A 25534-nucleotide genomic window follows, 5' to 3' on the forward strand; every position below is an offset into this window, starting at 1 on the left:
AATACCATTTTGATTTTGTTAAATTTCCACCAGGCCTCGGGAAAACACTCATCAAAGGCAACTGCAGCCATGCATTGGATAACTGGCCTTGTGGATGATTTTTTGTGTGCTACAGCCTCAAGCAGGATGTATTTAGGGAAAGTGGGAATCCACAAACCTTTTCAGTCTCACCAGCACTTTGAGTGCTGCTTCTGAAATGCATTTAGACCCCGCTCTCCAGAGGAACTGTGCACATGGCCCCTTCCCAGTTTGCTCCTTCCAGGAACAAAAATTCAAGGTGGGGCACATTCTGCAGGAACTAATTTTGGTGGGTTTGGCTGCGTGGAGGATCCCTCTGCAGGGATGATCAGTTTCTGACCTCTTTGTAGTTCTTATTCACCGTGGAAAAACGTACAAGGCGGATTTGGGGGGGCTTTGGCTTCCTGTCATCCCATATGTACTCTGGAGAAAGCAGCTTGGAGGGTTTGTGGGACAGGAAGTGCCTGTTGAGGTGACTCTCCTCCTGCCAGACTGCCATGATCCCGTTGGCCTTGTCTGCCAGGATGGTCATGTGGCACATCTTGGTGAACTCGTAGACTTTCTCCACCAAGCCCCCAAACACGGCTCCTCCATAGTAGAAATCCCCTTCTCCCTCGGGGATGAAGGCTGCTGAGGAGCTCCTCCTCTCGTAAGGGAACTGCTCTCGTGGCACATTGAAGTATCCAGGGTGGATGGCTGCCACCATGTCCCCCAGGGTCTCGGGGCCCCAGGGGTTGTGGAACACCATGTCAATGTCCAGGCAGAACAGGTAGCGCACCCGGCCCTGGCTCTCCTCGGCCACGTGCCGGTTGATGGCCTCCATCCTGCGCATGGAGATCTCCTGCCAGCTGGGGTATCCCTGCACGGGGACGGTGACCAGGCTGCGCCCTGGCTGCAGCTGGGGCCGGGGGATGCTCTGGGGGCTGTCAGTGAAGATGTAATAGTTCACCCTGTAGCCCCTCAGGAAGTGCTGCTCCGCCGAGTCCAGGAAGCGACGCACGAACCTGGTGTACCTGAGCAGACACAGCCCGTGGGGCACAGCAGGGACAGGGAGGGCCTTGCTCTGGGCCTTCTGCAAGGGCAGGGGGGGATAGAGGAAAGGGGGGATGCCTCAGGTTTGGATTTTGTATTCTTCAGATTCGGTGCTGCTCTAGTGTTAGGGTCTGGGCTTCCTATTAGGGGATGGTGAGCTCTCTGCACAGAGCAGGGAGACAAAACAAGGAATTCTATTCTTTTCAGGAAAAAAACAATTCAAAAAAATTGAATTCTATTCAATTCAAAAGATTGAATTCTATTCAATTCTCCAGCTGGTCTAGCTGCTCTAGCTTGGTCTAGGGGACCAAGGACAGATGATTCAAATCTCAAGCCCAAGATCACAAACAACGTGGGCTGAAGAGAGAAAAACAAGAAGGATGGGACTCTATAACCTAAAGCTATAACTGGACAATTAACTCCAATATGGAAATGGAGCAGAACTCATAAAAGTGTGAGACCTCAATTTTTGGTGCCCATTTTGGGTTGTGCTGCCCAAGGTGGACCTGTTGAGGCCTCTTAATAAATCCCTACTTTATTCTTTAGCTCCATCTGGTCTCTGTTCTAGGGCAGCCTTCCCAAGGCATCAGGGGAATGGCCTTCAGCTGAAGGAGGGCAGGGTTAGATCAGATTTTAGGAAGGAATTGTTCCCTGTGAGGGTGGGGAAGCCCTGGCACAGGGTGCCCAGGGAAGCTGTGGCTGCTCCATCCCTGGGAGTGTCCAAGGACAGGTTGGTGCAACCTGGTGTAGTGGAAGGTGTTCCTGTCCATGGCAGGGGGTGGAAGGAGATGAATTTTAAGGGAAAATGAATTTTAAGGATATGAATTTTAAGGTCCCTTCCAACCCAAACTATTCTGGGATTCCAAGGGGATGTGTGGTGGATTACAAAGAGCACGTTAGAGAATGCAAGACAAGGAGTGGGGAGAGTTCAGTGATTACCACTGCAAGAATCCACACACTACACATGCAACAGGTGGAGTGGAGGGTGAGGATAAGTGGATTATCCCAATTTTGACCAGCTCTAATTCCCAAGGCAGCTGCTAATTCTTCAAAAACACTGCCCACACCTCAGGTACCTCAAGTTGTCTGTGATTCCAGACACACTACATGGGCACAAACCCCCCCTATAAACTGGGGCAAATTTCAGGGAAAGGAAAGCCAGAATCATCTTCCCACAGAGGAAGGGCATCACCCCAAGGACTGTGTCCCCTGAGTGCTTCCCTTACTTTCCCACAGCAAAGGCTGTCACCCCTATGGTGAGGTTCAGGGGTCTGTAGGCGCTGTCCAGGAGCTCAGGATCAAAGGTCCCTTCCCAGACGATGGGGGCCAGCCATGGGGTGACTGTCAGAACATCCCGGCGCCTGGAGGGGGAAAAATCCACAAATGGTCATCAAATGTAACTGTTCCTGTTGGGTTTGAGGCCAGTTAATGGGAAAGAAGCACAAAAAAAAGGCAGCTAGAGGAGTGTGTGAATCAGCATTAACTCACCATGGAGGGTATTAACCTCAGATATTTTCTCCCTACGCTCTTATTTGAGGTTACAGAGCATGGATATTTCAATTCCTGGGCTGAAATTAAGCACTTAACACATCAGCAAAAACCTGAGGATCTGCTAAAATCTCATTTAAGGACTTTTCTGCTGAGGAGAGTTTAATGACCACTGAACTCTCAGAATGGGAAGCTGTGCCTATTTCCTATCAGCCTGATGCAGATTAAAACACAAGTAATAATAATAATATGAAAATTACTATTAAATATAGCCCATTGCTGTGTTATTAAAACACAGCTTGCAGCATGACAGCTTATTTTCCCAGTATTTATATATAGCTCCAACACATTCAGATATAATTTAAAATGCTGTATGTGAGCCAGCATTCAAATGTGTAACAAAGTTAGAAAAAAAACCCCTTAATCTCCTGTGAGGGAAGTGGAAATACTGACTGTAAATGCAGCAGAGCCTGATTCTGCCCCTATTGCAGCTCTGCAATGCTGTTTCAATTTGCTGCTTTGTTTTCAGTGTTTCATTCTTACCTTTTTGATTTTAAAAGGAGATGTCATTTATGGTGGAATTCACCCCAGCCTGCTCACATTCCCTCCAGACCAGGAGCTGGAGCCCTCTGCTAATGAAATTTGTCACACCTGTCACAACTCAGAGCATCCCTCCGGGTGTCCAGAGTTGCTGAGGACCCCACCAGGGGCTCAGAGACCCTGGCATGCAGCCCAGAGCACCTGGGGATTTGATTTTGACACCTGGAGCAAGTTGCCAGCTTTGTATGAGGTCATGAAATTCACACAGGTTTGAATGGTGTAATAATAAAATGATCACAGGGTGAAAATGTAGATTTTAGGATTTTTGGTATGGGGGTTATGGGGACAAGATGGAGGAACTTGGGTGTGTCCAGCCTTTCTCCTTCTTCTTGTTCTCCATTTTCTGCAGTGCTGTTGGCACTTTGGGATTGGTTTAGAGTAGAAGTGCACTGTCTAACACAGGTGATGGGTATTGGGAATTAAGTGTAAATATGTTCTATGTAGTTTGTAGTATAAAAGGACAACACCACCTCAGGGGCGGTCACAGTGCCTGTGGCTGCCCTGCTGAGCAGACCTCGGCTGGGCAGAAAGAAAATTTTATAGATAAGAATAAATAAACAACCTCAAGAGCAAAAAGTGAAGAGTCCAGACTCGTTCTTCAGCTGCATGGACTGAAACAGAGACATCCTGCACATCTCAAGGCAGCAATTAACAACCAAAACCCAAGAACACCCAGCACATGGCCACACCTGGGGACTGCCACGCTCCCACCTGACACAGCTCCAAGATAAAACAGCACCAGGAGCAAACTGGGGGAGCTGTGGGGAGCAGCCTCAGGCAGCAAATCCAGCCAGATCCTCCAAGCCAGATCTAATGCTTTCAGTCTGAGAAGACACAAGAATAACACTTCCACTCCTTCCTGCAGCAATGCCTGTGATTGAAAGATTAAATTATACAGGAAGAAGAATTTGGGTTGGGGAAAATGTACTGACTGATCTGTCCTGTTTCTGGGTTGATTATCCTCTTTATTGGAGAGGGAAGGAAACAGGCATGTTCACTTCTCTAAGCTCTGTAAATTTGATTTTAAAGGGCTGCCCTGGGTTTCCCAGTGAGTCATGGTCATCCTCTCAGTGCCAGTGAACTCCCTCCAGAAGCATGAAAAGCTTCAAGATTCTCCCCTCATTTAACCCAGTATTTACCAGCTGATTTAGCACAGAAATTCATTCCAATATGGAAGAAATATTCAGGCTGAGCACATCCCGTATATGTGGGGAAATAAAAATATATGTGTGTGTGTGTGTACCAACAGGGTGTGTTTATCAGCTTGTAAAGGAATGTGGCTGTTGAAGGTGAACTGCTCCAGATAAAAGTCAGGCCAAAGGAGGCTGTAACAACCTGAGCTGCACACAGAGTTTGTCCAAGCCACTTCTTAGTGCTGCTGTCCCAAATCTTCCCTTAAACTCCCTGCTTTGGCTGCATCTCAGAGATTTGGCTGTGTTTGCTGCAGGTCACACAGAGCAGCTGCTTTATTTTGCCCTGAAATGGGTTCAAAGCTCTCCCACAGCTCCAGAAGGTATTTCCCACTTACAGATATTACAGATCTGTAATATCTTACATACAGATAAGAGAAGTAATTTCTTACTTACAGATCTGCCACCTCAAAAAGAGTTCCTGGCCTCGACAGAGTGTGTGTGTGTGCGTGCTAATGTAATAATTGGGAATTAACAGGGAGTGTGTTAATGAGGGTACAGTCACCAAAGCCAGCTGCTGACACACCCCTGTGGTTGGATTCTCATGGAACAAGGTCTGCTCAGTGTGCCCCAGGACTCTGGAACTGTGAGTGCTGCAAAGTGCCCAAACCAAACTCAGCAGAAACAAAGTTCAAACAAAGAAACTCACTTTGGCGCCAGCACTCTTGGCTGCAGATAAAATAATCTGTAAAAAGGAAGAAATATCCATTGAATAATACATGAATATGCCTGGAAGAGAGGAGCAACAGTTTAAAGGTCAGGAGATAAAAAAGCCAGTACTTACTGGGGGAAAAGCTGGATTGGCTTCTCTTGTGTATATTGGAGTTTCGTGGAGCTGCAGGATGGGGTGAGAAATGAAAGGGATTGTCATGCTTTTCTTAAAATATCAACCAAGTTTGGCTTCAGGACCTGCTGAATCCAGCCCCAGCTGCTGTGGACACTGGCCCAGGGTTTGGCATCACCTGCACACACCTCCAGGGCTCCCCAAGGGACAGCTCTGGGACAGAACACACAACACAACAGGGACAGAGAAGTGCTGGCAGCAATCCCAGTCTGAGGAAATCAGACTGGGGTTTAAGGGTTAAAATCCTTGTGGGACTGTCAGCAGTAATCATGTATGTGCTCCATGCCCTGCAAAACTGTTCCTGGTCACCTGGAGGGCTGAACTACCTGAGATAATCACATTTCCAACAGCATTCAGAGAAATAAGCACCTGACCAGACACAGTGGTTTGGAATGGGCTGGAATAATCAGAAATACCTCCACTAAACATAATTTTTTTTTTCTATTTGCATGGTTTGGCTTTGTTTTCACAAGAACAGCAGGTCATGGGAAAAGCCACAGCTTGTCATGTCCCAGCCCTGGGGCAATGTGGCAGTGGGGAGGTCCTGGGGCCATGGCCCTGGCCCTGCACAGAGTAAATTCCCTCCTGTGCAGCTCTGGGCGCCCAGGCTGGGTCAGGTGCCAGCTCAGAAGGCATTTCCCAGCAGCAGCTCCCCTTCACCTGCTCAGGTGCAGAGCTCAGGGGCTGCCACAGCACAAACACATCCATGGGCAGATCCCAGAGGGAGGAACAGGAGCCTTATGAGAACAACTGGGGGTTATTCCTGCCTGTGCCAGAGCTCCTCCTGTGCCTGCTCATCTCCCTCTGTTGTTCAGGTCTCTCTGTCTAGTGAGTGGACACTTGGAGCAGTTGTGCATGTGCAGGTGTGGGATTACACCCTGATAAAGAAGCTGCATTAACCTTCCAGTCCTGGGCTCTGGGACCCACAACAAACAAAGCCTCCCTCACCTGAGAGGCCCAGAGCTGTCCCAACAGGCCCCAATTGCATTTTGGGGTAGCTTTTTGTCTTAAGAGAGTGACTAATTACAGGTTCATAAATAAAGAATAAGCCCCTTGTTAACCACTGTTTGTGTTGTTAGGGAGGAGCAGGGCTGGAACAATGATCTGTGTTACTCACTAGGCACAGAACAAAATACTTACAAGATTTCAGGGCAGGGAAGGTAGTAGGGCAGGTAATGCACTTTTCCACTCCCAGCTGCAGCCCTGTGAGAGTAAAGAAATGTTTTAAGATAGGAAATGTTGAAGGAAACCTTCCTAGGATTTTCCAACATCACCTAAGGACCTGGCAAAGATTTTGAGAGGTGACTATGGCTAACTCCATATCTGCTTTATTAATTAGTGTAGGATCTGCTGTGTTCACATTTTAACGCTGCTGAGGCAGAGTGCCACTACCCACCAGGTGAAAGTACAGCAAATTGCAGCATCATAAAAATGCAATAATTCCTGATAATTTAATAATTAATATTTGAATACTTAATGGAAATGCCTTATCTCAAATTCCCTTCCATGTCTGAGCTTGCTCCATAGGCCATACTCAGTTGTCAGAATATTCAGTTACAAAATTCTGTGTCTGAAAGCTGTGGTGTCTGATAGTTACAGAGCTGCCCCTGGTGACACTGGAGTGAGTTTGGACTGTGTGAAGAGACAGAGAATCACCTCTGCTAAGGCCTGAGCTGAAATGTAACTGGAATATTCTACACTCAAGCATTTGTTTGTGAGTCACTATGGTCTTAGCAGCCTGATTTGCACCCAAATGCTCTTTTTTCCTCTTTCCCTGAGGACCTTCTCCCTCTACCAGTGCTCCTTTATCTATTACACAAATTGCTGTTCTTCCTTACAGCTCAAAGAGAGGCTTCCCATAAAATTTGTATTTTACAGCCTTTATTTTTGTGTTCCAGGAGTTTTAGCACAGGATTTACACAGGATGTTTTAGGTATGACCGAGCTGGCCAGCAAATCCTTACCAGATAACTGCAGCAACAGCACCCAGGCAGACAAGAGACCCCACCAGCACCTTCCTGGAAATCATCATCTTCTGGAGGAGAAGGAAGGGCAACTTCTGAATTCCAGCAGCTTTCATTCTGCAAAGAACAGACATAAAGGGAAAAGTACCTCACTCTGAGAGAAATGGATAATTTCCTCAGAGGAGGATGAAGTTTCTTGGTAGCTCCTCTTTCAGAAGTGATAAACACAGAAGGCATCAGACTGTAAGAGCCAGGGCACTGAGGCAGCATCTGTAAAATGCCTGAGCAAGTTCTTCATTCCAGGGAGCTTTAAGCCCAGCTCTGGTGCATGGGGAACCTTTCTGATCTCACCCCACTTTCTGTAGATTCCATTTTATCACCTCAAGCACACACCCTTTGCAATTGAATCAAATCACCCCCTCCTCTGCTATCAGGGAGCTAACACAGTTATCACCGGGGCTGATTAACTCACCTTGCACAGTCCAGGAGCCACCTGCAAAGGGGGCACATCCTGCAAAGGTGCCTGAAGGATAGGTAAACTGAGGTCTGAGACCAGCAAAGGAGCATTGCACAATCCTAATGCACCTTGGGTAAAGGTTAAGCCAAGGAAATGATTTCCTCCACAACAACCATGAAAATCAACTTTCCCAAGCCCAGCAGTCTTACCTTAAAAGCTCAAATCAATCTCTTTTTCTGCTCACTGGGAAGCATAGTGAGAACTTTTGTTGGTCCCTGTGAACACAAAATGCATTTGTGTGGTGTCTCCAAAGGGGTTACAAGCACATTAATTGTTTTTCCTTTCATTATTACCCTCAGTGAGGACAGCAGCAGGGAGCTGGGGATCAGGCTCATGGGTTTTCATCTCACTGCTGCTGTCTCAGGCCCCAACCTGTGCTCTCCTGTTGTCTCAGGGCCCAGCCCATGTTCTCCTCCTTCCTCAGGGCCCAGCCCATGTTCTCCTCCTTCCTCAGGGCCCAACCTGTGCTCTCCTCCTTCCTCAGGGCCCAGCCCATGTTCTCCTGCTCCCTCAGGCCCCAACCTGTGCTCTCCTGCTGTCTCAGGACCCAACCCATGTTCTCCTGCTGTCTCAGGACCCAACCTGTGCTCTCCTGCTCCCTCAGGGCCCAGCCCATGTTCTCCTCCTTCCTCAGGACCCAGCCCATGTTCTCCTGCTCCCTCAGGACCCAACCTGTGTTCTCCTGCTCCCTCAGGCCCCAACCTGTGCTCTCCTGCTCCCTCAGGACCCAGCCCATGTTCTCCTCCTTCCTCAGGACCCAGCCCATGTTCTCCTGCTGTCTCAGGACCCAACCCATGTTCTTTTCCTTCCTCACTGCCCAACCTATGTTCTCTCCTCCTTCCTCACTACCCAACCTATGTTCTCCTCTCTCCTCAAGCCCCAATCCTCCACACCAACTGCTCCTCCAGGCTGGATGCAGGGACCAGATGTATTTCCAGTTAGAGCTTTCTACTTTCTAGAATGTGATTGGAGCCTGAAGAGAAGGAAAAAAAAAAATAAAAAGAGAAGAAGGCTGTTTATCAACCATTTATAGGGATGGTAGCATTTATACTGAGGGGAGGGACTGGTACATGATGCTTCTTGGAGGGTGTTGAAGTAATCCCAGAGATGATTCCTGGCCCTTGGTAAGGCATGGGACAGTGCCCATGGATCTGAACAGGCAGGAGTGATTTTCCTGCTTTAATTTCTTTGGCTGGAAATAGACAAGTGCTTTAATTTGCTTTACTGTGTCACACAGAAATCCTCTCTGGTGCTTCTCCCTCACTTTCCTTTGAGAGAGTCTAATTTGCTTTCACCAGGAAGCATTACAAAATCCTACTTAAAAATAATGACTGACTAACTATATACATACACAAATATGTATATATGTGTGTGCATCTATATAAAAATATATCTTAAGGCCTTCCACCACTTAAAGCCTTCATGGATTCACGCTGAGCAGCTCTGGATTCTTGCCTAAAAATGCTGCAGATCCACAAACACAGAAAGAAGTGCAGCCTTCCCCCTCAGGCAGCTGTTCTGTGTTTTGACCAGCTTTATCTCACTCCTGTGCTAGTTGTGTCATGAGAGCTGCTGTGCTGACACCAGGATTTGTCAGTGCCACGTTTCTTACCTTGTGCTTGATGCTTGCAGCACATGGAAAGCAGATAAATGTGCAGAGGGGGGATCAAGCTGTTGTTTTTCAGGCATTCTTTGAGACATGGCTGCACACAGAGCAGGTAGGAAAGCCCTTCTCATCAGCAGGCTTCCAAATTACCAGCCAGGATCTCACTTGCTGCAGTCCAGGTCTGGGATCTCCCTTTCCATACCTGAGGGCTCTGATGTTTCCTCCCCTCTTCTCTCCTGTGACCTCCTTCAATCTTTCTTTGTAATTGTCTAACTACAAGATCTGGGATTATTTCTGTCAGTTCTGACTGAGCTCTCTTTAATCAACCCATTCTCATGAAATTGGTTTCAAAGCACCCCAAATTCCCCTGCTGAGCCCTCAGCAGTGAAGTAAAGCTGGATTGCCCCCCAAAACTGAGAAGCTGTCACAGCTCACACATCCCACAGGACATGTGCCTGCTTTGCAGGACCTCAGCACTGGGGTGACATCCAGGATGTGCCCAAATGCAATCCATGTGTTTTCTGTGGAACCTCTCCCAGCCAGGTCTGAGGCACATAAAACCTGGTGCTTGACTTCATGGAAAGAAACTCAATTTCCAGGCTATTTGTTTTTCTAAAACATCAAGCCTTGACTGAATCCTGTTTTCCTTGGGGTTTGCAGCCCCTCCCAGCTTGATGCCACTTTCCATTGCATAAATATCCTCTCAACATTTCCACCCAAAGCATAAAGGAATACACAAACAATCCCTTTGCAGAATCTCCTGGGGATTCCCATTTTCTGCACCTGACCCATGCTCTTATCTCCATGGCATAGAGAGGCTGAGAGCACAGAATCTGGGTGATGGGGAAGGACAGAGGATCAAGAACAGAGAGAAGAAAGGGGACTGATAATTGTCCTCAAATTGGGCAGTAAAATTAACACAGAATAAAAAAAAAATGGGTGTTTGGTTATTTTAGTGCAGTTTCAGCTGTTGTAACAGGCATAGAGCACTTCCATGTGTCTTTTTACAGAGTAAACATCTAATCCCTCAGGAGGATAAGTACACATATTTTGGAATATTACATCATTAGGAGCACAGCTGATGCATTCCCCTCTTATTTTCAGTTTCTGTGGTACAAACCTGCCAGAGCACTAGAGCCAGCTGAGACTGAAACATCCTTTGCATCTAAAGCCATCTCACTGAGGTTTACCTCAACTGATTTACAGTTTAATATGAATACAAACAGAAATTAAATAGATGTGGTTGCAGCTGATGAAAGAATCTCCAACCAAATAAAATCACAGCTAAAGCATTTTTAATAGTTATTCAGGTTCCTCGAATTTGTTCAGTGTTTTAAAAGGGATATGGCTGAAAGTAGCTCTGTTACTCCCCAATGAACTTGCTTGACCTCCCAGAACAAAGCATTACTTTATCTTCAAGCCCTGCTTGGAAGGCATTCTGGACAGCTGATAAATACCTCACTTGTAGAGAGTTCCATGGAAAATATTCTTTACAGAGCAACTATTTCAGATTTCTAAACGTGGATTTCAGATTTCTAGAACTGAAGTGGCAAACTGTGAGTGCAGAAAGTGAAGAAAGAGAAGATATCCATGGGGAGAGGTTTCCTTGCTGGACTCCAGTGTGGAACAGGCTGCAGGAGCACAAATGTGTTCTGTCACACCTGGGGCTTGAACAGGAATTTAGCACAAATCCACTGCAGAGTCTCAGATTGCAGCTGCACCAGGAGTTACCTGGGCTCTGGCAGGGATCCAGCTGGGGAGCACTGCACAGCACAGCCTGCATTTCCCTCACAGCACATCCATCAGCTTTAGTCATAAGGCAAAAAAGAGCTTCTTCCAAAGAGCCAGATCAAGAGAATTCAATTGGACTCAATTAATAACGTCCCTGGGCTCAGTACAAATTATCAGTTCACACCAACCAAGATCAGGAGGGCATCAGCAAGGTTTGACTGACCTCAGGGGCACAGTTGCTTTATTTTGTGGATGGATTGTTCCCACCAATCTTCCCCAGGCTGAATTGCCAGCAGCCAAACCGTACTTTCCCTCCTGAGCTGGGCAAACAGCTGCTCAAGTTCACATTTGTATTTCTGTATAAACAACAATAAAAGACAACATTGGTAATGACCAAATACAATTTTGCACTGGTGAACTGCACAGAGAAGAAACCCTTGCAGGCACCTGTGGTTGCCAGAAATTTTTTTTAACCTAATTTTTTTATTATTGCCAAAGACAGACTTGGAGCCAATCCTTCTACCATCAGGATCAGTCAGTGTGTCCTATGGATGATCCAAAAAGATCAGTTAGCTCCACAATAATAAATCCATGCAGGTGTACATGTGTGTTTATGTCTATCTTGACCTAATGCTGATAAAACATAACTTATAAAAGAACAGCACTGCCTAAAATTGAAAATTATTTCCAGTTTTCTTGTGGTGGGGAGGATAAATATATCCAAGATGCACTCTTCTTTTCAAAGGTATTGTCCAAGTTTACATAAGCAAAGGTTTTACAACACCTGCAGTATCTTTGTGTTGAGATGAATCCCATGTTTGGGCTTTTTGCCTTTTTGTTTCCTCCTTCCCATTCCCAGGGGATGCAAAGACACTGTGCTGCCCATCAGAGGAAGTGACAGCAACTGACATTTCCCCTTTAGAAAAAGAGTAATTCCTATTAGAAATCAGCCAGAAGGTGTTTCTTTAGGATAAAAAACTTTATTAACAAACATACAACTGTTTTTTTAGTACAATGAGGCTGGGAGGCTGTGGCCTGGGACAGTGGCAGCCCCATGTGACAAACCCTGGAACCCCAGTGCCAGGAGAGCTGCCTCACTCTCAGCTTAACCCAGCTTTTTTCAAGTCCTCTGGCAGAACTCGGCCCTTCTTCCGAGCCCTGGCTTTTTTCTTCTCAATCTTCTCCTTCTTCTTCTTCTGGATGTTCTTCTTGCGCTTGTCCTGCCGCTGCTGCATCTTCTCCACCACCCTCACAGTCCGCTCCTCCCACTGCTTCTTGCGCTGGGCTCTGCGCTTCTCCTTGCGCTTCAGGGCCTCCTTCAGACGCTCCTCATCATCACGGATTTTCACCCCTTCTGCCTTATACAGGGCATTTGTCCACTTTATCTTGGTCTCCAGCTCCTGAGCTTTCTTCTCGTCCTTCTCCTTGAGCTCCTCCAGTTTATTCTTCCTGGCCTCCAGCCTGCTCAGCAGCTGCTTGTAGTTCTTGCCTGTCAGAGGAGTGATATTGCCTTTCACTGCTTTCCTCTTCTCTTTCTTCTTCTGGATCTTGTTTAACTCATTCTCTTCATGAACTTTAACCCTGTTGAAGACAATGTCAGCTTTGCTCTCCTCCTTTTTGTTTTCTGGCTCTGCTGGTACCTCCTCAGTCTCCTTCTTCTCCATTTTTGCCTTCATCTTCAACTCCTTTCGCCGGCGTTTCTTTCTCTCTCTCTCATACTTCCTTCGCTGTCTCTTCTCCAGCACTGCAGGGGTTAACTCCTTGGCATTATCCTAAGGAGGAGGATGGACATGAATGAGAAGCTTTAAAGGGTTAAAGCAAAAGAAAAAGTGGGCTGTGCCCCAGTTCCTGATTTCAAACTCCTCCTCAGAAGCACCACCTGTGATGTGAAGCTGTGACTCAGCTGTTAGAGACACTAAACACAGTTAACAACATTTCAAACCCTTTGCTTTCCCTCAACAGCCTGTAGCTGTTCCCTTGCAGGCTCTCACTACTTTGCTTTTTCCTAAAAATCACCAAAGGCACGTTCTCTTTGAAGCTGGCCACATCTTTTCTCACAGAACACACACAGGTCCCCTGGCAATCACTACAGGCAATTCCTTATGAGCTGGAATCAGCTCAAACCCTGTGAGATCCTGTCCCCACACGCCCTGGGAGGCTGGGGAGGATTTCAGGTGCACAAACACACATATGGATACACATCCAGAGTCCCCATACCTGTCCAGAAGCCTTTTTAATCTTCTCGTGGAGTCTCTGACGCAACAGACTGATTGCAGAAACAGAAGGGGAACTCAGTTCACTTTTACTTCCTGAAAATGAGAGGGAGAAAATAAAAATACTTAAAAAGCAGCACCAGCTAAACAGTAGCACTTTCTCTGGCTATGGGAAAAACTCTGGGAACTCTTTAGATGCTGTGAATGGAACGGAAAATCCAAACAAACCCAGAGTTTCTATTTCATTGGTTTCTTTAGAATTTCCCCTTTCATCATTCAATACTGCCAGCAGTGGCCTGGCATGCCCTGGGGCTGCCTGGCAAGCCAAAGACAAGTACCAAGCTTGTGGAACAGAGAGGCTCAGGACATCTTTTCTCTGTGATCTGGCTTTTCATTGTCATAAAGGAAAGCTGAGCTGGCAGGACAGGGATTGCATCCACGTGTAATTTCCAAAGTTACTCACATGCACAAACCCTCTGCAGTTCAGTTAAACACTGTTTCCAGAGAGCCACCCAGTGGTGATGGCACAAATTCCTGTCCATAGGCAGAAGCTTCTGGGACACATGAAATAAGCAAAGATGTTCCCAATTTAGGCTTTCCAAACTAGACTTGTGTGAAGCAAGAAAAGCAGCCAGTTCAGCCCAGGCCATGGCAAAGCTGAAATTCTTACCTGTAGCCAAATTCTCCTTTCTGTTCTGTGTGCCACCTTGTGGAGATGATTTGCTGGCTTGAGGGGCTGCTTTCTGTCCTGGAGTGGGTTTACTGGTGTTAGAAACACCCTGTTCGGCTGAAGGAGCATTCTTCTTCTCAGTTTGCTTCCTGGGCTTCTTTTTCTTCTGTTTTTTGACCTGTCTGCCAGCATCCTCGGGCTGGCCTGGCTTAGACACTAGAAAATAACAACAAATTACACAAAATAGGACAATGTCACATTTCCACTCATAATATTCAGTTATTACTGAACATCAGTGTTCCAACATTGCAACGGCATAGCTAAATGTTCAAAAATTATACGTTCTAGGATTTATTTAATTAGATCAAACGTCCTCTAAAACCCCAGCTCTCCACATCCATCGCCACAGTGAATGGAGACCACTGACTTCCAGGGCTCCCAGTACAACGTGCGCAACGTGTTCGGGAGCTCCGTGCTTGAGCAGATTGGGTTTTTTGTTAGAAACCGGCACAATCCCGGGCCAATCCCCCCGTGGGGGCACGGCTATCGCGCCCAGCCTCCCACAAACCGGCCGGAGAGGACAGAACCGAAGCGTTACAGTTCCAGTACCAAATTTCCTCTTCCGCGACTCCGGGGCGTGCTGCACGCCGGCCCTCCTGGCCAAGCCCTGCAGGTAGGAGTCCTGGGCGGCCAGGCTGGCCATTGCCACCCCGGGTCCCCGAGCTGCCCGGGGACAGCGTGGGGACAGCGTGGGGACAGCGATGCCGCCCTCGCGGAGCCCCGGCAGGCAGGAAGTGATGGATGGAGCGCGCCGGCCGGGAAGTGACGGCAGCGCCGGGCGCACGGAGCGGCCGCGCCGGAGCCGCCCCCGCCGGGGCTGCCCAGGCTCCGCACGGACCGACGGCGTCCGTCGGTCCCGCCAGGGGGGCTCCGGGCTGTCCTGAGGGGCTGCGACCTATTGTATTGCACTAAAACGGATCTTAGAGCGATCCCCGCTCCTCCCAGACGCCTCCCCCGAGCCCCGCGGGCAGCCCCCGGTTCGCCTCCGCCGCAGGTCCCAAACCTTTGTTTGCCAAACCTCCCTTTACTGCAGGACAAAGCCCTGCACCGGGCTGAGGCCGCCAGAGCACGGGCGAGATTCGTGATGGTTTCTACAGCCCCTGCAGGGAGCGCATCCCCTCCTCGCATGTGCACGCTCATAATTGTGACATTTTCACAAAGCCTCGTGGCTGAAAACACACGCCTTAAAAATTATACAAAACAGTGAGTTTTATTTAATCACCTAGTTACAAAAATAAATGGAATGGAAGAAAAAGAACCAAAAAATAATAGCAAAAATTCACATCCTAAGAAATGAGACATTACAGCAGAAAGCTGGGGAAGCTCAGCTCAGTTGTTGGAATGCCCTGGTGGCTCTGTGGTGCCCCTGACACCGAGCTGTGGTGACACTGTTCAGGTCAGTGGCATCTCCCTTTCAGCTGCACAGCTCGAGCCAAGGCAGAGCCACCACAAAAGGAAAGGACAGGAGATGTGCTGAGCTGCTGAACAGCTGCAGACCAAGCACCAAATGTGTTTCTTTGGAAGGAAACTGAGAGTAACCGAGTATTCCTCACTGCTCTCAAGATTTTTTCATTAGACAAAACTAAAAGCCAGCATAAACAGTGGCTCCATGTTAGCTCAGACTACATTATCAGAAATTTCTGTGTAAACACTGAGGAAGGAATCGACTGACTAAAGCATGACACTGCTTCTCTTTGTGGCTTTGAGCAAGTGGTGTCATTGATCCCTCAGTCTGATCCCTGCCTGCCTGTTCTTCTTCCAGGGGAGGAACACTGCTCTTCCATAGGGGTCTCCTGGGATCTTCCTTCCAAATCAAGAGTTCAAGTTTGTAAAGCATTTTGACAGTGAAGACTGTTGTGTAAAAATACTATAAGACTTTACAGTAGACCAGAGGTTGTCAGATGCCACCCTGAGAGAGCTTTAAAGCAGCCAGAATGTCAATAACCTTGGGAAGCAGAGTAAAAACCCCAGCACAATCACTGCCCCCACATTTGGCTCAAGTTTATCCCAAAGAAATTCAACTCCTAACACTCACATGGAAACAAACTTCTAAGACTTCTAATGAACTCTACACACAACTATCACGTTAAAGCAAACCCGACTCTAATTTGTTATAATGAGATTCACTTTGTGTCTACACATTTCTATCTCTTATGGACAGGAGCACTCCTGGCAAGGTCCTGGCGTGGAGGAAGCGCTGCAGCCATGCAGGGAGCAGAGCCCTGCCAGCACAGCTCCAGTGCCTCCTCCCGGCAGCAGGAGCCGCTTGCTCAGCACAGCAGGAGGAAGCCTTCCAGCAGCGCAGGGCCATGCCCGGCTGAGCCGCGGATCCTGGGCAGGAACGCTCGGCGGGGCCATCCCCGGATGAACCGCGGCCGGCAGCAGCGGATCCTCTTCAGGAATGCTCGGCGGGGCCATCCCCCGATGAACCGCGGCCGGCAGCAGCGGATCCTCTCCAGGAATGCTCGGCGGGGCCATCCCCGGATGAACCGCGGCCGGCAGCAGCGGATCCTCCTCAGGAATGCTCGGCGGGGCCCGCCCCGTGCCCGTTGACGTGCGGGTGCGAAGGGGTGGAACTCTGCGAGGTGGCAACGCTCTGCTCGGCTGTGGCGGCTGCCAGAGGCATCGAGAGGCTCTCGGGGGACAGCGTGGCAAAGTCTTGTCTCCAGTAGGCTTCGCACAGTGGGAGATCATTGCTGTCACACAGACTGTAGCTTTCCAGAACAAACAACCCCAGTGAGGAGAGAGCAGGTGCGGTGACAGAGGAGGGGAGGGATGGAAAGGGTGGAGGGAGCAAGACAGAAGCAAAGCATTAAGAAAATGGCAAAAAAAATGCTGGATGTAAGGTCTGTGTTCATGAAATCATCCAAAGCTGTGTGACATTGGCTTTCCCTAAGATACCCTGCCAAGGGCTGGTCCTAAAATCTCTTGGGCCTGGTGAGGATCAGGGCAATTTTAGAGAAGAACTGTGGCTACAAAATAAAACAGAGGCTCAATTCTAGTCCAGACACCCCAAGTCTCTGAAAAGATTTGAGCTGAAGTCCTGGCACCCCCAAATATGCAACTTTTGCTTCTGATGAGTGAGACATGGACTTTACCCACAATTATTTTACTTGGAATTAGACTGCAACCTATGTGAGGAAAAAATAGAAATCCTGCTTTAAATTTTACTTCAGCAAAAAAAACCTGCCACAATTGTTTTGGGGCCTGTCCCTGTCACAATAAAGAAGAACCCTATTTGCACCCCTGCCCTTTCAAGAAAGTGCTCCACAGGTTTGGATCTTCCATTGAAGCTTCCCAGTTTGATTATAAAATACTGACAGCTCCTGCCTTTTCCCAAAGAGCCTGAGCTAACAGTGCTTCTAAAAGCAGCTGGCTGGACTCCAACACTGGATGAACCTGCAGTGTGGGAAAATAAGGTTTTTAAACAACTGGCTAATTCTTGCCCATACTCTGACGAAAACATAATGTGGAAGGGCCAAAACTAAAGAAACATGGAAGGAACTGGAACAAAACCAACACAAATCCCAAAGAGAAGAAGGAGCTGCACACACAAGAGACACCCAAGACAAAGTGAGTGCTGGAGCAGAAAGCAGCTTGCATTCAGAGAAAAACAAACCCAGGGGGTCAAGTGATTTTGTTGTTGCAGCTTTATTTACATTTGTAATGTATGGACTGATGCTTAGGGAAATATTTTAAGTATAGAAATATGAGACAGTTCATATTGCACAAACATGAAACATGTGAGATTTAACCCCACACTCAAGACAGCTCCTGTGATCTCAGAGGAGAGAGCAATGGAACACAAATGCGGGTCTGGGGGTTAGGATGAGAGAGGGCAAGCTGGACTTTGCAGTTACCACTTTGGGGAACAAGCACACAAAGCACCAGGTGCAAGCTGAGCTCTCTTCTGGCAGCATCACCCAGCTGGCTTTGCAGAAGTGAGAAGGCAGTAGGTACAGGTTTTATATCTGGGGCTTCTGTAAAATCCCTTGGAAGATCAGTCCCCAACACAGTGAAGCTGGGTTCACTTAACAAAGACCATCAGGACTGAACCAGAACTACAATTCCTGTTCTGTCATAGACCTCAGGCCAGGATTTCCCAGGAGAACCTGACCACAGCATCCACAGCTCATGGCAGGGAGCTGCTCCCCATGTTTCAGCTGTGTCAGAAGCACAACTGCTTCTCCTGCTGCCCCACTCAGAACAGTTCCAGAGCCTAAGCTCCACCCTGAGCTAACACTCCTCAGAAGTCAGGCTCAGTGAGCAGCTCTGCACAGCCCAGGAGCACTGGCCAGCCTGCTGCTCTGTCCTGGGAGGGCTCCTCAGGGTGTGGAAGGGACTTCACTACTCCCCTGAGGCACCCAGCCAGTCTGAGGGCAGAGGGACAGCTCTAGAAAATTACATGATCACAGGGCAGGAAAACAAAGATTCCTTCAGGACAATCTTCTCGGGTTTAGTGTCAAGGACCTGCTTTTGGGTCTCATCAAAAGCCCCATCAAAAGCACATAAAAAGCCTGGCAAACACCTGACCCTACAACTGACCAGGCATTCCCAGGACAGCAAGGAACTCCCCTTGGGGGCAAACAGGCTGTTGTCTTGAGAGCCACTGAAACATGGCTGTGACATAACAGAAACCCTTCCCCCCACATTAGACAATAAGATTTCATTTAAAAAATTGCAGTATTCTAATTATAAAAGGACTTTGAGTAAATCACTGTTTCTGTATTTACACAGACACAATTTCTTTGGTGCAGAAAAAGACAGGAAAGAGCACAGGAAGGGAGGAAGTGCTAAAAGCAAATGACCAAGTGCTACACCATAAAGTGTCAGATCACAGCTCTGCAGAGTGCCAGGTTTCCTCACCTCATGACCCATAAGAAAGAGCAGGAAGGCAAATCCATCTGATGTACACCAACATTTGTGCTTCCATGTTAGTTCTGCCAGCAAGGGTTGCTCTATGTGGCACCTGGGGCCAGGCAGGTGAACAGACCACGCCAGCATGGCCAGAACCCCTCAGTGCAAAAGTGAGAGTGACCAGCACACAGTGGTGGCAGTTTGGGGACAGGGTGAGGGAAGCACACCTGGCACATGTGGGGCACTCTCATCCCACACCACATCCCTCTGGATAAGCTCACTGCTATGTCATGGACCTATCAGCACCTGCACAGGTGCTTGGGTTTGTGATCGTCACAACCTCCGCAAAAAACTGAATAAAGTTTGAAAAATAACTCTAAGTTTTTACCTCTAAGCTGTGTAATATTATTATCTTTTTACTCTTAAAATACATATATTACTCACAAACAATGGCCTTACTTTCAAAGATATTGAGCAATTTAGTTGACTTAGCTAGGGTTATAGGCATTCAGCATTCTTAGAAAAATGGAAAAGGCAAACATAGAAAATCTGGTCAGTAAAATTTTAAGTAAGATTTTTTTAAAGTTGTTTGTTTAAAAGCCCTAGAATTATTGCACTGACTTCACTTAGCTTGGAAAGTGCAGTCAAAATAACCAGGTTTACATTTGTTTTCTTCTGCTTTCATTTACTGCATCATTAACTAGAAGTGCTGGAGTGCATGACAAAAAAAATAAAAAATAAAGTGTCTGAATTCTCTAAAGTCTGCTTGCTAAATAAGAGGCTTTTAAAAATATTACAAATCCCACAAACAAATCAGTAATAAGTCATTCCTTAGAAAATCCTATCACAATACTTCATAATTCAATGAAACTGAGCAAGTCTTTTTGCTCCTTGCAAATGTTGACCCCAGGAGGACTGGAGGCAGCTGGGGGCAGTGGACTGTGAAGGAAAAGGCACAATGTGTGACCAGGTCACTTGTGAAAGGACTCACCACCAAGGTGAGGTGACACCAGCTGGCATCAGGACCCAGCTCAGCAGGCTGGTCTCTGCAAGGAGAGAGCCAGAGGCTCCTTCAGAGGGATTTCCCCCAAGGAAATTCATCTTCTTTTCTAATGATTACAACAGAAGCCTAAGGAAATTACCTATCAAACCTGGGATGCTGTGAACATCTCCTTCACCAGTATGTTTAAACCCTGTAGGGTATCTACAATGAAAAGGCAGTTGCTTTAGTTGAAGAAATAAAGTTTGACCTAATTAAAAGTAGGACTGAAAATTTTTGGGGAACATTCTCAACACCTATACACTAAGGGCTATTTGATAGTCTGGACTAACTACCCCAAAAAGGCCTGGAGTTGTAAGGCAGAGTCCACTGCCCTATTTGTACCTGGAAGAGTAATATTCTTCTTCTAGCTCGTACAGGTCAATGGAGATCTCATCCCTCAGGGCAATCAGCTTCTTGTCACACTCCTCCTGCAGGCTCCTCAGCTGCTGGTTGCGCTGGTTGATGGCCTCGTTCACAGAGGGGAAATCGTTGAGGATCAAGAACTGCTTCAAGTCAGACACAAGTTTCATCAGGGACTCACCAGCTCGGACCTTGCAGCAGCAAGAAAAATCACACATCAGAACAGGGCTCTCTGCTCCAGTTCCATCATCTCCCAAGCTGCTCCTTCAGCCCAAACTTTGGATAAAAGCTCCCACAATGTGAGAATTCTGACAGAATTCTGACCCAGTCTTCCCAAACATGAAGTTACTCTCCTAGCAGCAGTCCTTGGGAGTGTTATAAAGATCCAAAAAAGAACCCAACAGCTCCTGCAGGATGTGCTGCCCACAGGTCTGAACAGTACAGTGCTACTCACAATATTTGCAGCTCTGACGTGCATCTCGTAGTTATCTTGTTCACCCTGGGTTGCTCGAGCAACTTGAGTTTCATCCTCAATCTAAAGAGAAAAGTACACAAATCCACCTCTACATACTTAAAATTCAAATAGACAACGACTATATTATAAGGTACAATATATGGGTATATATACACGGATACGTGTGTGGATTTCCTACAGATGTGGATACGTGTGTGAATTTCCTACAGATGTGAAATGAGATCACACATTATGTATATGAAATTTACATCTGTATGTGAATTACAGTTCAATTCACACAATGACCAAGGCCAGGTGGAACACGGCTTGCAGCAACCTGGAGACGCCTGAAGGCGTCTCTGCGCATTGTAGGGAATGGAACGAGACAATCTTTAAGGTCCCTTTAAAGCCTCTAACATTCAGGGATTCTACGGAAGGTTCTCCCTTCACAGCCCCTTCTTCCTCGCGTATCCCCGCCCTTCTCCGCTTAGCACCCAGGGGGGCGGCCAACCTGCTCAGGCCCACCTTGGCCGTCTTGATGATCTCGGTGAAGTTGTCCATGATGGATTTGACATCGTCCTTGAGGCGTTTGTTGTAGGACTGCAGCAGGGTCTCCTTGCTCTGCGGCAGCACCCGGGGCTGCGCCATGGCCGCACCCTCCCTTCCCGGCCCCGGCCCCGGCCCCGGCCCCGGCCCCGGCCCCGGCCCCGGCCCCGGCCCCGCCCTCCCGCGCTCTCGCGAGATCTCGCTCGCCGTAGATATCTCCCGGCATGCCTCGCTCCTCCTTTCTCTCCCGCCGCCCAAGATGGTGAGTGATGGTGGCGGCGCGGGGGGACCGGGGCCATCCGCCGCCATCTGCGGCCGCCCGCCGTCATCCGCCGCCGCCGATGGGCTATGGTAGCGTTGCGAGGGTGCTCAGCTGGCGGGGGAGGCGGTGGAGGCGGTGGAGCGGCGTTTCGTGCCCGATTTGCGGTGGTGGGGGAAGGCCGCGGATGGGCCTGGCAGCCCGGGCCGGGAGCCTGCGGCTGCTGCGGGCTCGGGCAGCCCGGCTGGGGCGCGGGGCCGTCCCGGTGGTCAGAAACGGGCCGTGGGGGTATCTCGGCTGCTCTCGGGGAAGAGATCATCACCCTCATTTTAATCCTTTTCCCTCTCGGTGTGGTTTATAAACCTTGTAAACGTAAAGCAAAGGATTTCCTCTTTCTGGGAGAGCATGGGAGGCCGCCATGCTGCTGAAATGCCTGGGAAAACAAATGCATTTCTAGGGTGAGCTGGTAGTTTCCAAGCATGCAAGTTTCGGAGGCAAAAGAAGGCAGAGTACGTTTCTTTCTTGCAGCCGAAAGGAAAGAAGGCCAAGGGCAAGAAGGTGGCACCGGCCCCTGCTGTAGTCAAGAAGCAGGAGGCCAAGAAGGTTGTCAATCCCCTCTTTGAGAAGAGGCCCAAGAACTTTGGCATCGGTGAGTAAGTGGATATTTGGGATAGTTGCTCCCATGGCTTTTTTCCTGTTCAGTGAACAGATGCCTAAGTTATAAACATTAAAAACCATTGCAGACTTTGTGCAGTGCTGCTATCATACAAGGCGCAGATGATGTGAAAGAATATTTGCTATCTGAGTGGTTGTGCTGACACATCACCACCAAGATCACTGATGCTCCTGTGCCTTTCCCGTGCTGCTGCTCTGGATTTGGGGCAGCCCTGAGCTAAAGGCTGTGTTTTTTTAGGACAGGATATCCAGCCCAAGCGTGACCTCACCCGGTTTGTGAAATGGCCACGCTACATTCGGCTGCAGCGCCAGAGGTCCATCCTCTACAAACGCCTCAAGGTGCCTCCTGCCATCAACCAGTTCACCCAGGCCTTGGACCGCCAGACAGGTGAGGATGTGCCCCACGAGATTCTCTTGGCTTGGGTTGTAAATGGGATGTGCAAAGAAACCAAAAAGAGCCTTAACAAAGCTAAACTGGGCTGTGACTGTGGAACTGTTTTAGGGAGGCTTTAATAGCAACCAGAGTGGTGTCAAAATCAATTTGCTGGTTTAAATCTTGGATTGCTGCTGTGTAGCCTGAAAAGGGATTTAGAAAATACTAAAGCTCTATTTACTGACCCAAACCCTGCATTAAATCTTAACTGTGATTCCATTCTTCCAGCTTGATGTAGACCTACCCAGGGTGGTATGAACAGATTGCTTGAGACATCTGTGGGACTGCAGGTTTTGGGGGGAAACTGGCACTGTAGGAAGAAGGGATTTAGGGGTCTTCTGTGAATGCAAAAAGCTTTGGACCTGTGTAGAATAATTCTTCCTCATAAATGCTCCTTACTTTAAAAGAGCCATGCAGCACCTCTAACCATAATTGCTGTGGGGGTTCACAGGCATTTCCTCATCCAGACAGTCAAGGAGCTCTCAGTGCCATCAGATCTGCATGCAAACAGGGGCTCTCAGGGTGCTCTTCTCCTGGACTGTGCAGATGATGATCATTTTTGCTGTGAAAAAAAATGTGATGCCAACCACCAAGATCGCTGATGCACTGCAGTGTTTTTAAAAAAGAGTGCTTAAATTTTCAGGTCATGCAACTAATTAGTAGGTGTTCTCTTCCAGCCACGCAGCTTCTGAAGCTGGCACACAAATACAGGCCTGAAAATAAGCAAGAGAAGAAGCAGAGGCTGCTGGCTCGTGCTGAGCAGAAAGCTGCAGGAAAGGGAGATGCTCCAACCAAGCGGCCGCCGGTCCTCCGAGCAGGTAACTTTGTACCTGAGCTGCTGGAACATGGGAGTGTGGCACTTTGGCAGAGAGAAAACTGATGGACAGTTGGTTCTTCAGCCAGCCTTGGACAAGCTATGGCAATGATGTTATGAATTTCTTCACCTGAGCTCAAAGTGAAGAGCAAAATAGACGAGCTTTTTAACCCTGAGCTTTAGCAAATTGTCCATGAAATATCTTTGTGCCACTGATGTTTTTGTAAAGGTTTTGTTACTTGCATAGTGATGCTGTGCTATGGAATCAGAGTTGGCTTGTAAGAAAGCTCTGAAAATGGACTGAGAAGAATCAAAGCTTATCTAGAATTTGTTTTTCAGGTATCAATACGGTCACAACTCTGGTGGAGAACAAGAAAGCTCAGCTTGTCGTTATTGCCCATGATGTAGACCCCATTGAGGTGAGCATGTTACAGGCTGCCTGTGTAGCTGGGGTTAGAAATGGGTTTTAGGACAAATTGCATGAAAGAGAATGCACCAAAAAAAAATACACTTTTGCCAGAACTGGATGCTTTTGCATATTTGTAGTTGTCCTGGTTGGACAGTGAGGCTGGGCCCTTGCAATGATGTTTTGAATTTCTTCACCTGAAGCAGCAGTGAAGAGCAAAACGAGCTTTTTAACACTGAGCAATTGGCACAGCCCAGGCTGACAGGCAGCACAAGGGGATGTTCCCCCTCAGCTGCTCAGCTCTCCTTTCCCTTCCAGCTGGTGGTTTTCCTGCCAGCCCTGTGCCGCAAGATGGGGGTCCCCTACTGCATCATCAAGGGCAAAGCCAGGCTGGGCAGGCTGGTCCACAGGAAGACCTGCACCTCCGTGGCCTTCACCCAGGTTAACCCGTAAGTGTTCTGGGAGCTCGCTTGATTTGTCTTGTGGAGAAAGCAAACTGCCCTAAGCAGGCTCTAGGCAGGTGGGTAGCAAACTTGGGTCTGTCTGAAATGGTAAAATATAAATGCCACCTCTGTAGTGTCTGATAAAAATGTCTCTATCAAATCCTGAAGGTGCAGATTATTTTGGTTTACTAAAAAAGGTGGTTACTCTAAAATCCAAGCAGTGCAGATTGAGTGTTAACCCTTTGTAAGTGATGCTTTTGCTTAACCTGAAAAATTGGGTTGTCAGTAGAGGCTCTCAAATTCTATGGCAAAATATTTATGGAAAATGTTAAATCAAGGCTCTAAAGGAACTAAAACTCTCATCAACAGGGAGGATAAGGGAGCCCTTGCAAAGCTGGTGGAGGCTGTGAAGACCAACTACAATGACAGATATGATGAGGTAAGATTCTGTGTGCTGCTGGCCTTGTCTTTGTACACTGTTAACATTCCCAGAAGGGAGAAATGGGTCATAGTGACATCAGTTTATACTTGGGTGTGTTACACCGAGGTTTGCTTACAATGTACTCAGATTCTCTACCTGAGGATGGGGTAAAATGAAAGCTGTCACCAGCTTAGAAGTAAACAGCAACCCTAGGGAAGGATTGTAGAGAGGGCAGCAGCTTTTGCTACCTAAACTCCATATCCCAAATCCAGGATTTATGGCATAGCTGAATCCAACATCCCTCATTGGGAAAGACTTAAAGCTTTTCTCTTTGCTGCCCCAAAATGTAGTGCAATGCTTGAAATATGCAGGACTTTTAGTTGAGGGAGCTCTTCCCCTTGTGCAGAATTGAGTGCCACAGTGAGGTCTCTAACCTGTTGTCCCTTCCTTGCAGATCCGTCGTCACTGGGGCGGGAATGTCCTGGGTCCAAAGTCAGTGGCTCGCATTGCCAAGCTGGAAAAGGCAAAGGCTAAAGAGCTGGCTACAAAGCTGGGCTGAAGATGAACTGCACTGCACCATGTTCTCTGTACATAATAAACCCCAGCTGTTTCAGTGGTCTCTGTTCATGGGAGTGTTCTAGGCACAGTGGCATTGCTGTATTTCTGTGCTTTGCAGCCAGTGACAGAATAGTGCTGGGCAGAACCAGCTGCAGGGTTATTGCTGGTTAGAGCTGGTTATTACCTTGGAGTAACTTTACTCTCTCTTGAACACACAGCCCAGCAGCTCAGCTGCACATGGGATTTTGAAGTTGACTGGGCTGGGCTAGTTCTGGCTTTAAGGCTGGCTTGGTTTTGCAATTCTACATTGGAAATAGCTTTTGATTTCTCCTTA

The 25534-nt window shown here is 47.9% G+C and overlaps 4 protein-coding genes and 4 non-coding genes across 16 annotated transcripts; 5 read left to right on the plus strand and 3 right to left on the minus strand.

Moving 5' to 3' along the window:
- Positions 1-7200, minus strand: GBGT1 (globoside alpha-1,3-N-acetylgalactosaminyltransferase 1 (FORS blood group)). Its single transcript, XM_054646600.2, has 6 exons — positions 7136-7200; positions 6313-6375; positions 5113-5163; positions 4978-5013; positions 2277-2411; positions 1-1031 (listed from the first exon to the last, which is right to left on the minus strand). Exons 1-6 carry the CDS (start codon positions 7198-7200, stop codon positions 347-349), a joined length of 1035 nt encoding a protein of 344 aa, XP_054502575.2. The 3' UTR covers positions 1-346.
- Positions 7201-10536: 3336 nt separating this feature from the next.
- On the minus strand, positions 10537-14788 carry SURF6 (surfeit 6). The gene is made up of 4 exons (XM_054646693.2): positions 14482-14788; positions 13873-14088; positions 13207-13298; positions 10537-12761 (listed from the first exon to the last, which is right to left on the minus strand). The coding sequence occupies exons 1-4, from the start codon at positions 14573-14575 to the stop codon at positions 12090-12092; spliced, it is 1074 nt and encodes a 357-aa protein (XP_054502668.2). The 5' UTR covers positions 14576-14788; the 3' UTR covers positions 10537-12089.
- A 335-nt stretch (positions 14789-15123) lies between these two features.
- MED22 (mediator complex subunit 22) lies at positions 15124-21305 on the minus strand. 8 transcript variants are annotated; one of them, XM_054646695.2, is made up of 6 exons: positions 21171-21305; positions 20646-20726; positions 20174-20382; positions 19932-19993; positions 19781-19835; positions 15124-16640 (listed from the first exon to the last, which is right to left on the minus strand). In XM_054646695.2, exons 1-6 carry the CDS (start codon positions 21291-21293, stop codon positions 16448-16450), a joined length of 723 nt encoding a protein of 240 aa, XP_054502670.1. In that variant the 5' UTR covers positions 21294-21305; the 3' UTR covers positions 15124-16447. The 8 variants fall into 8 exon arrangements, with proteins under 8 accessions (XP_054502670.1, XP_054502669.1, XP_054502673.1 ...); XM_054646694.2 differs by having other exon boundaries at positions 15124-16646; XM_077189105.1 differs by lacking the exon at positions 19932-19993 and having other exon boundaries at positions 16498-16640.
- Positions 21277-25255, plus strand: RPL7A (ribosomal protein L7a). 2 transcript variants are annotated; one of them, XM_054646211.2, is made up of 8 exons: positions 21277-21453; positions 21979-22099; positions 22364-22513; positions 23236-23376; positions 23712-23791; positions 24097-24227; positions 24591-24660; positions 25097-25255. In XM_054646211.2, the coding sequence occupies exons 1-8, from the start codon at positions 21292-21294 to the stop codon at positions 25199-25201; spliced, it is 960 nt and encodes a 319-aa protein (XP_054502186.2). In that variant the 5' UTR covers positions 21277-21291; the 3' UTR covers positions 25202-25255. The 2 variants fall into 2 exon arrangements, with proteins under 2 accessions (XP_054502186.2, XP_054502187.1); XM_054646212.2 differs by lacking the exon at positions 21277-21453 and adding an exon at positions 21521-21542.
- Positions 22223-22295, plus strand: LOC129129039 (small nucleolar RNA SNORD24). The gene has a single exon (XR_008535381.1). It is a non-coding gene; the product is annotated as a small nucleolar RNA SNORD24 (small nucleolar RNA).
- Positions 23100-23164, plus strand: LOC129129040 (small nucleolar RNA SNORD24). Its single transcript, XR_008535382.2, has one exon. It is a non-coding gene; the product is annotated as a small nucleolar RNA SNORD24 (small nucleolar RNA).
- Positions 23476-23553, plus strand: LOC129129038 (small nucleolar RNA SNORD36). Its single transcript, XR_008535380.1, has one exon. It is a non-coding gene; the product is annotated as a small nucleolar RNA SNORD36 (small nucleolar RNA).
- Positions 23949-24022, plus strand: LOC129129037 (small nucleolar RNA SNORD36). Its single transcript, XR_008535379.1, has one exon. It is a non-coding gene; the product is annotated as a small nucleolar RNA SNORD36 (small nucleolar RNA).
- Positions 25256-25534: the final 279 nt, after the last annotated feature.

This window comes from Agelaius phoeniceus, chromosome 21, assembly GCF_051311805.1.
Source record: "Agelaius phoeniceus isolate bAgePho1 chromosome 21, bAgePho1.hap1, whole genome shotgun sequence".
NCBI lineage: Eukaryota > Metazoa > Chordata > Aves > Passeriformes > Icteridae > Agelaius > Agelaius phoeniceus.

What these genes read in the sequence shown, in the direction of transcription:
- GBGT1 (XM_054646600.2), bottom strand. Translation starts at nt 7,200, where the DNA reads ATGATTTCCAGGAAGGTGCTGGTGGGGTCTCTTGTCTGCCTGGGTGCT. An exon ending in CCAATCCAGCTTTTCCCCCA is followed by an intron (nt 5,014 to 5,112) that starts GTAAGTACTGGC and finishes TCCTTTTTACAG; the next exon opens with ATTATTTTATCTGCAGCCAA. An exon ending in CCAAGAGTGCTGGCGCCAAA is followed by an intron (nt 2,412 to 4,977) that starts GTGAGTTTCTTT and finishes TTCCCCCTCCAG; the next exon opens with GCGCCGGGATGTTCTGACAG.
- SURF6 (XM_054646693.2), bottom strand. Translation starts at nt 14,575, where the DNA reads ATGGCCAGCCTGGCCGCCCAGGACTCCTACCTGCAGGGCTTGGCCAGG. An exon ending in GTCGCGGAAGAGGAAATTTG is followed by an intron (nt 14,089 to 14,481) that starts GTACTGGAACTG and finishes GTTATTTTCTAG; the next exon opens with TGTCTAAGCCAGGCCAGCCC. An exon ending in TTAAAAAGGCTTCTGGACAG is followed by an intron (nt 12,762 to 13,206) that starts GTATGGGGACTC and finishes CCTCCTCCTTAG; the next exon opens with GATAATGCCAAGGAGTTAAC.
- RPL7A (XM_054646211.2), top strand. Translation starts at nt 21,292, where the DNA reads ATGGCCGCACCCTCCCTTCCCGGCCCCGGCCCCGGCCCCGGCCCCGGC. An exon ending in GCCCAAGAACTTTGGCATCG is followed by an intron (nt 22,100 to 22,363) that starts GTGAGTAAGTGG and finishes GTGTTTTTTTAG; the next exon opens with GACAGGATATCCAGCCCAAG. An exon ending in GGCCTTGGACCGCCAGACAG is followed by an intron (nt 22,514 to 23,235) that starts GTGAGGATGTGC and finishes GTTCTCTTCCAG; the next exon opens with CCACGCAGCTTCTGAAGCTG.
- MED22 (XM_054646694.2), bottom strand. Translation starts at nt 21,293, where the DNA reads ATGGCGCAGCCCCGGGTGCTGCCGCAGAGCAAGGAGACCCTGCTGCAG. An exon ending in ACGTCAGAGCTGCAAATATT is followed by an intron (nt 20,383 to 20,645) that starts GTGAGTAGCACT and finishes TGCTGCTGCAAG; the next exon opens with GTCCGAGCTGGTGAGTCCCT. An exon ending in GAAGAATATTACTCTTCCAG is followed by an intron (nt 19,994 to 20,173) that starts GTACAAATAGGG and finishes TTTTCATTGTAG; the next exon opens with ATACCCTACAGGGTTTAAAC.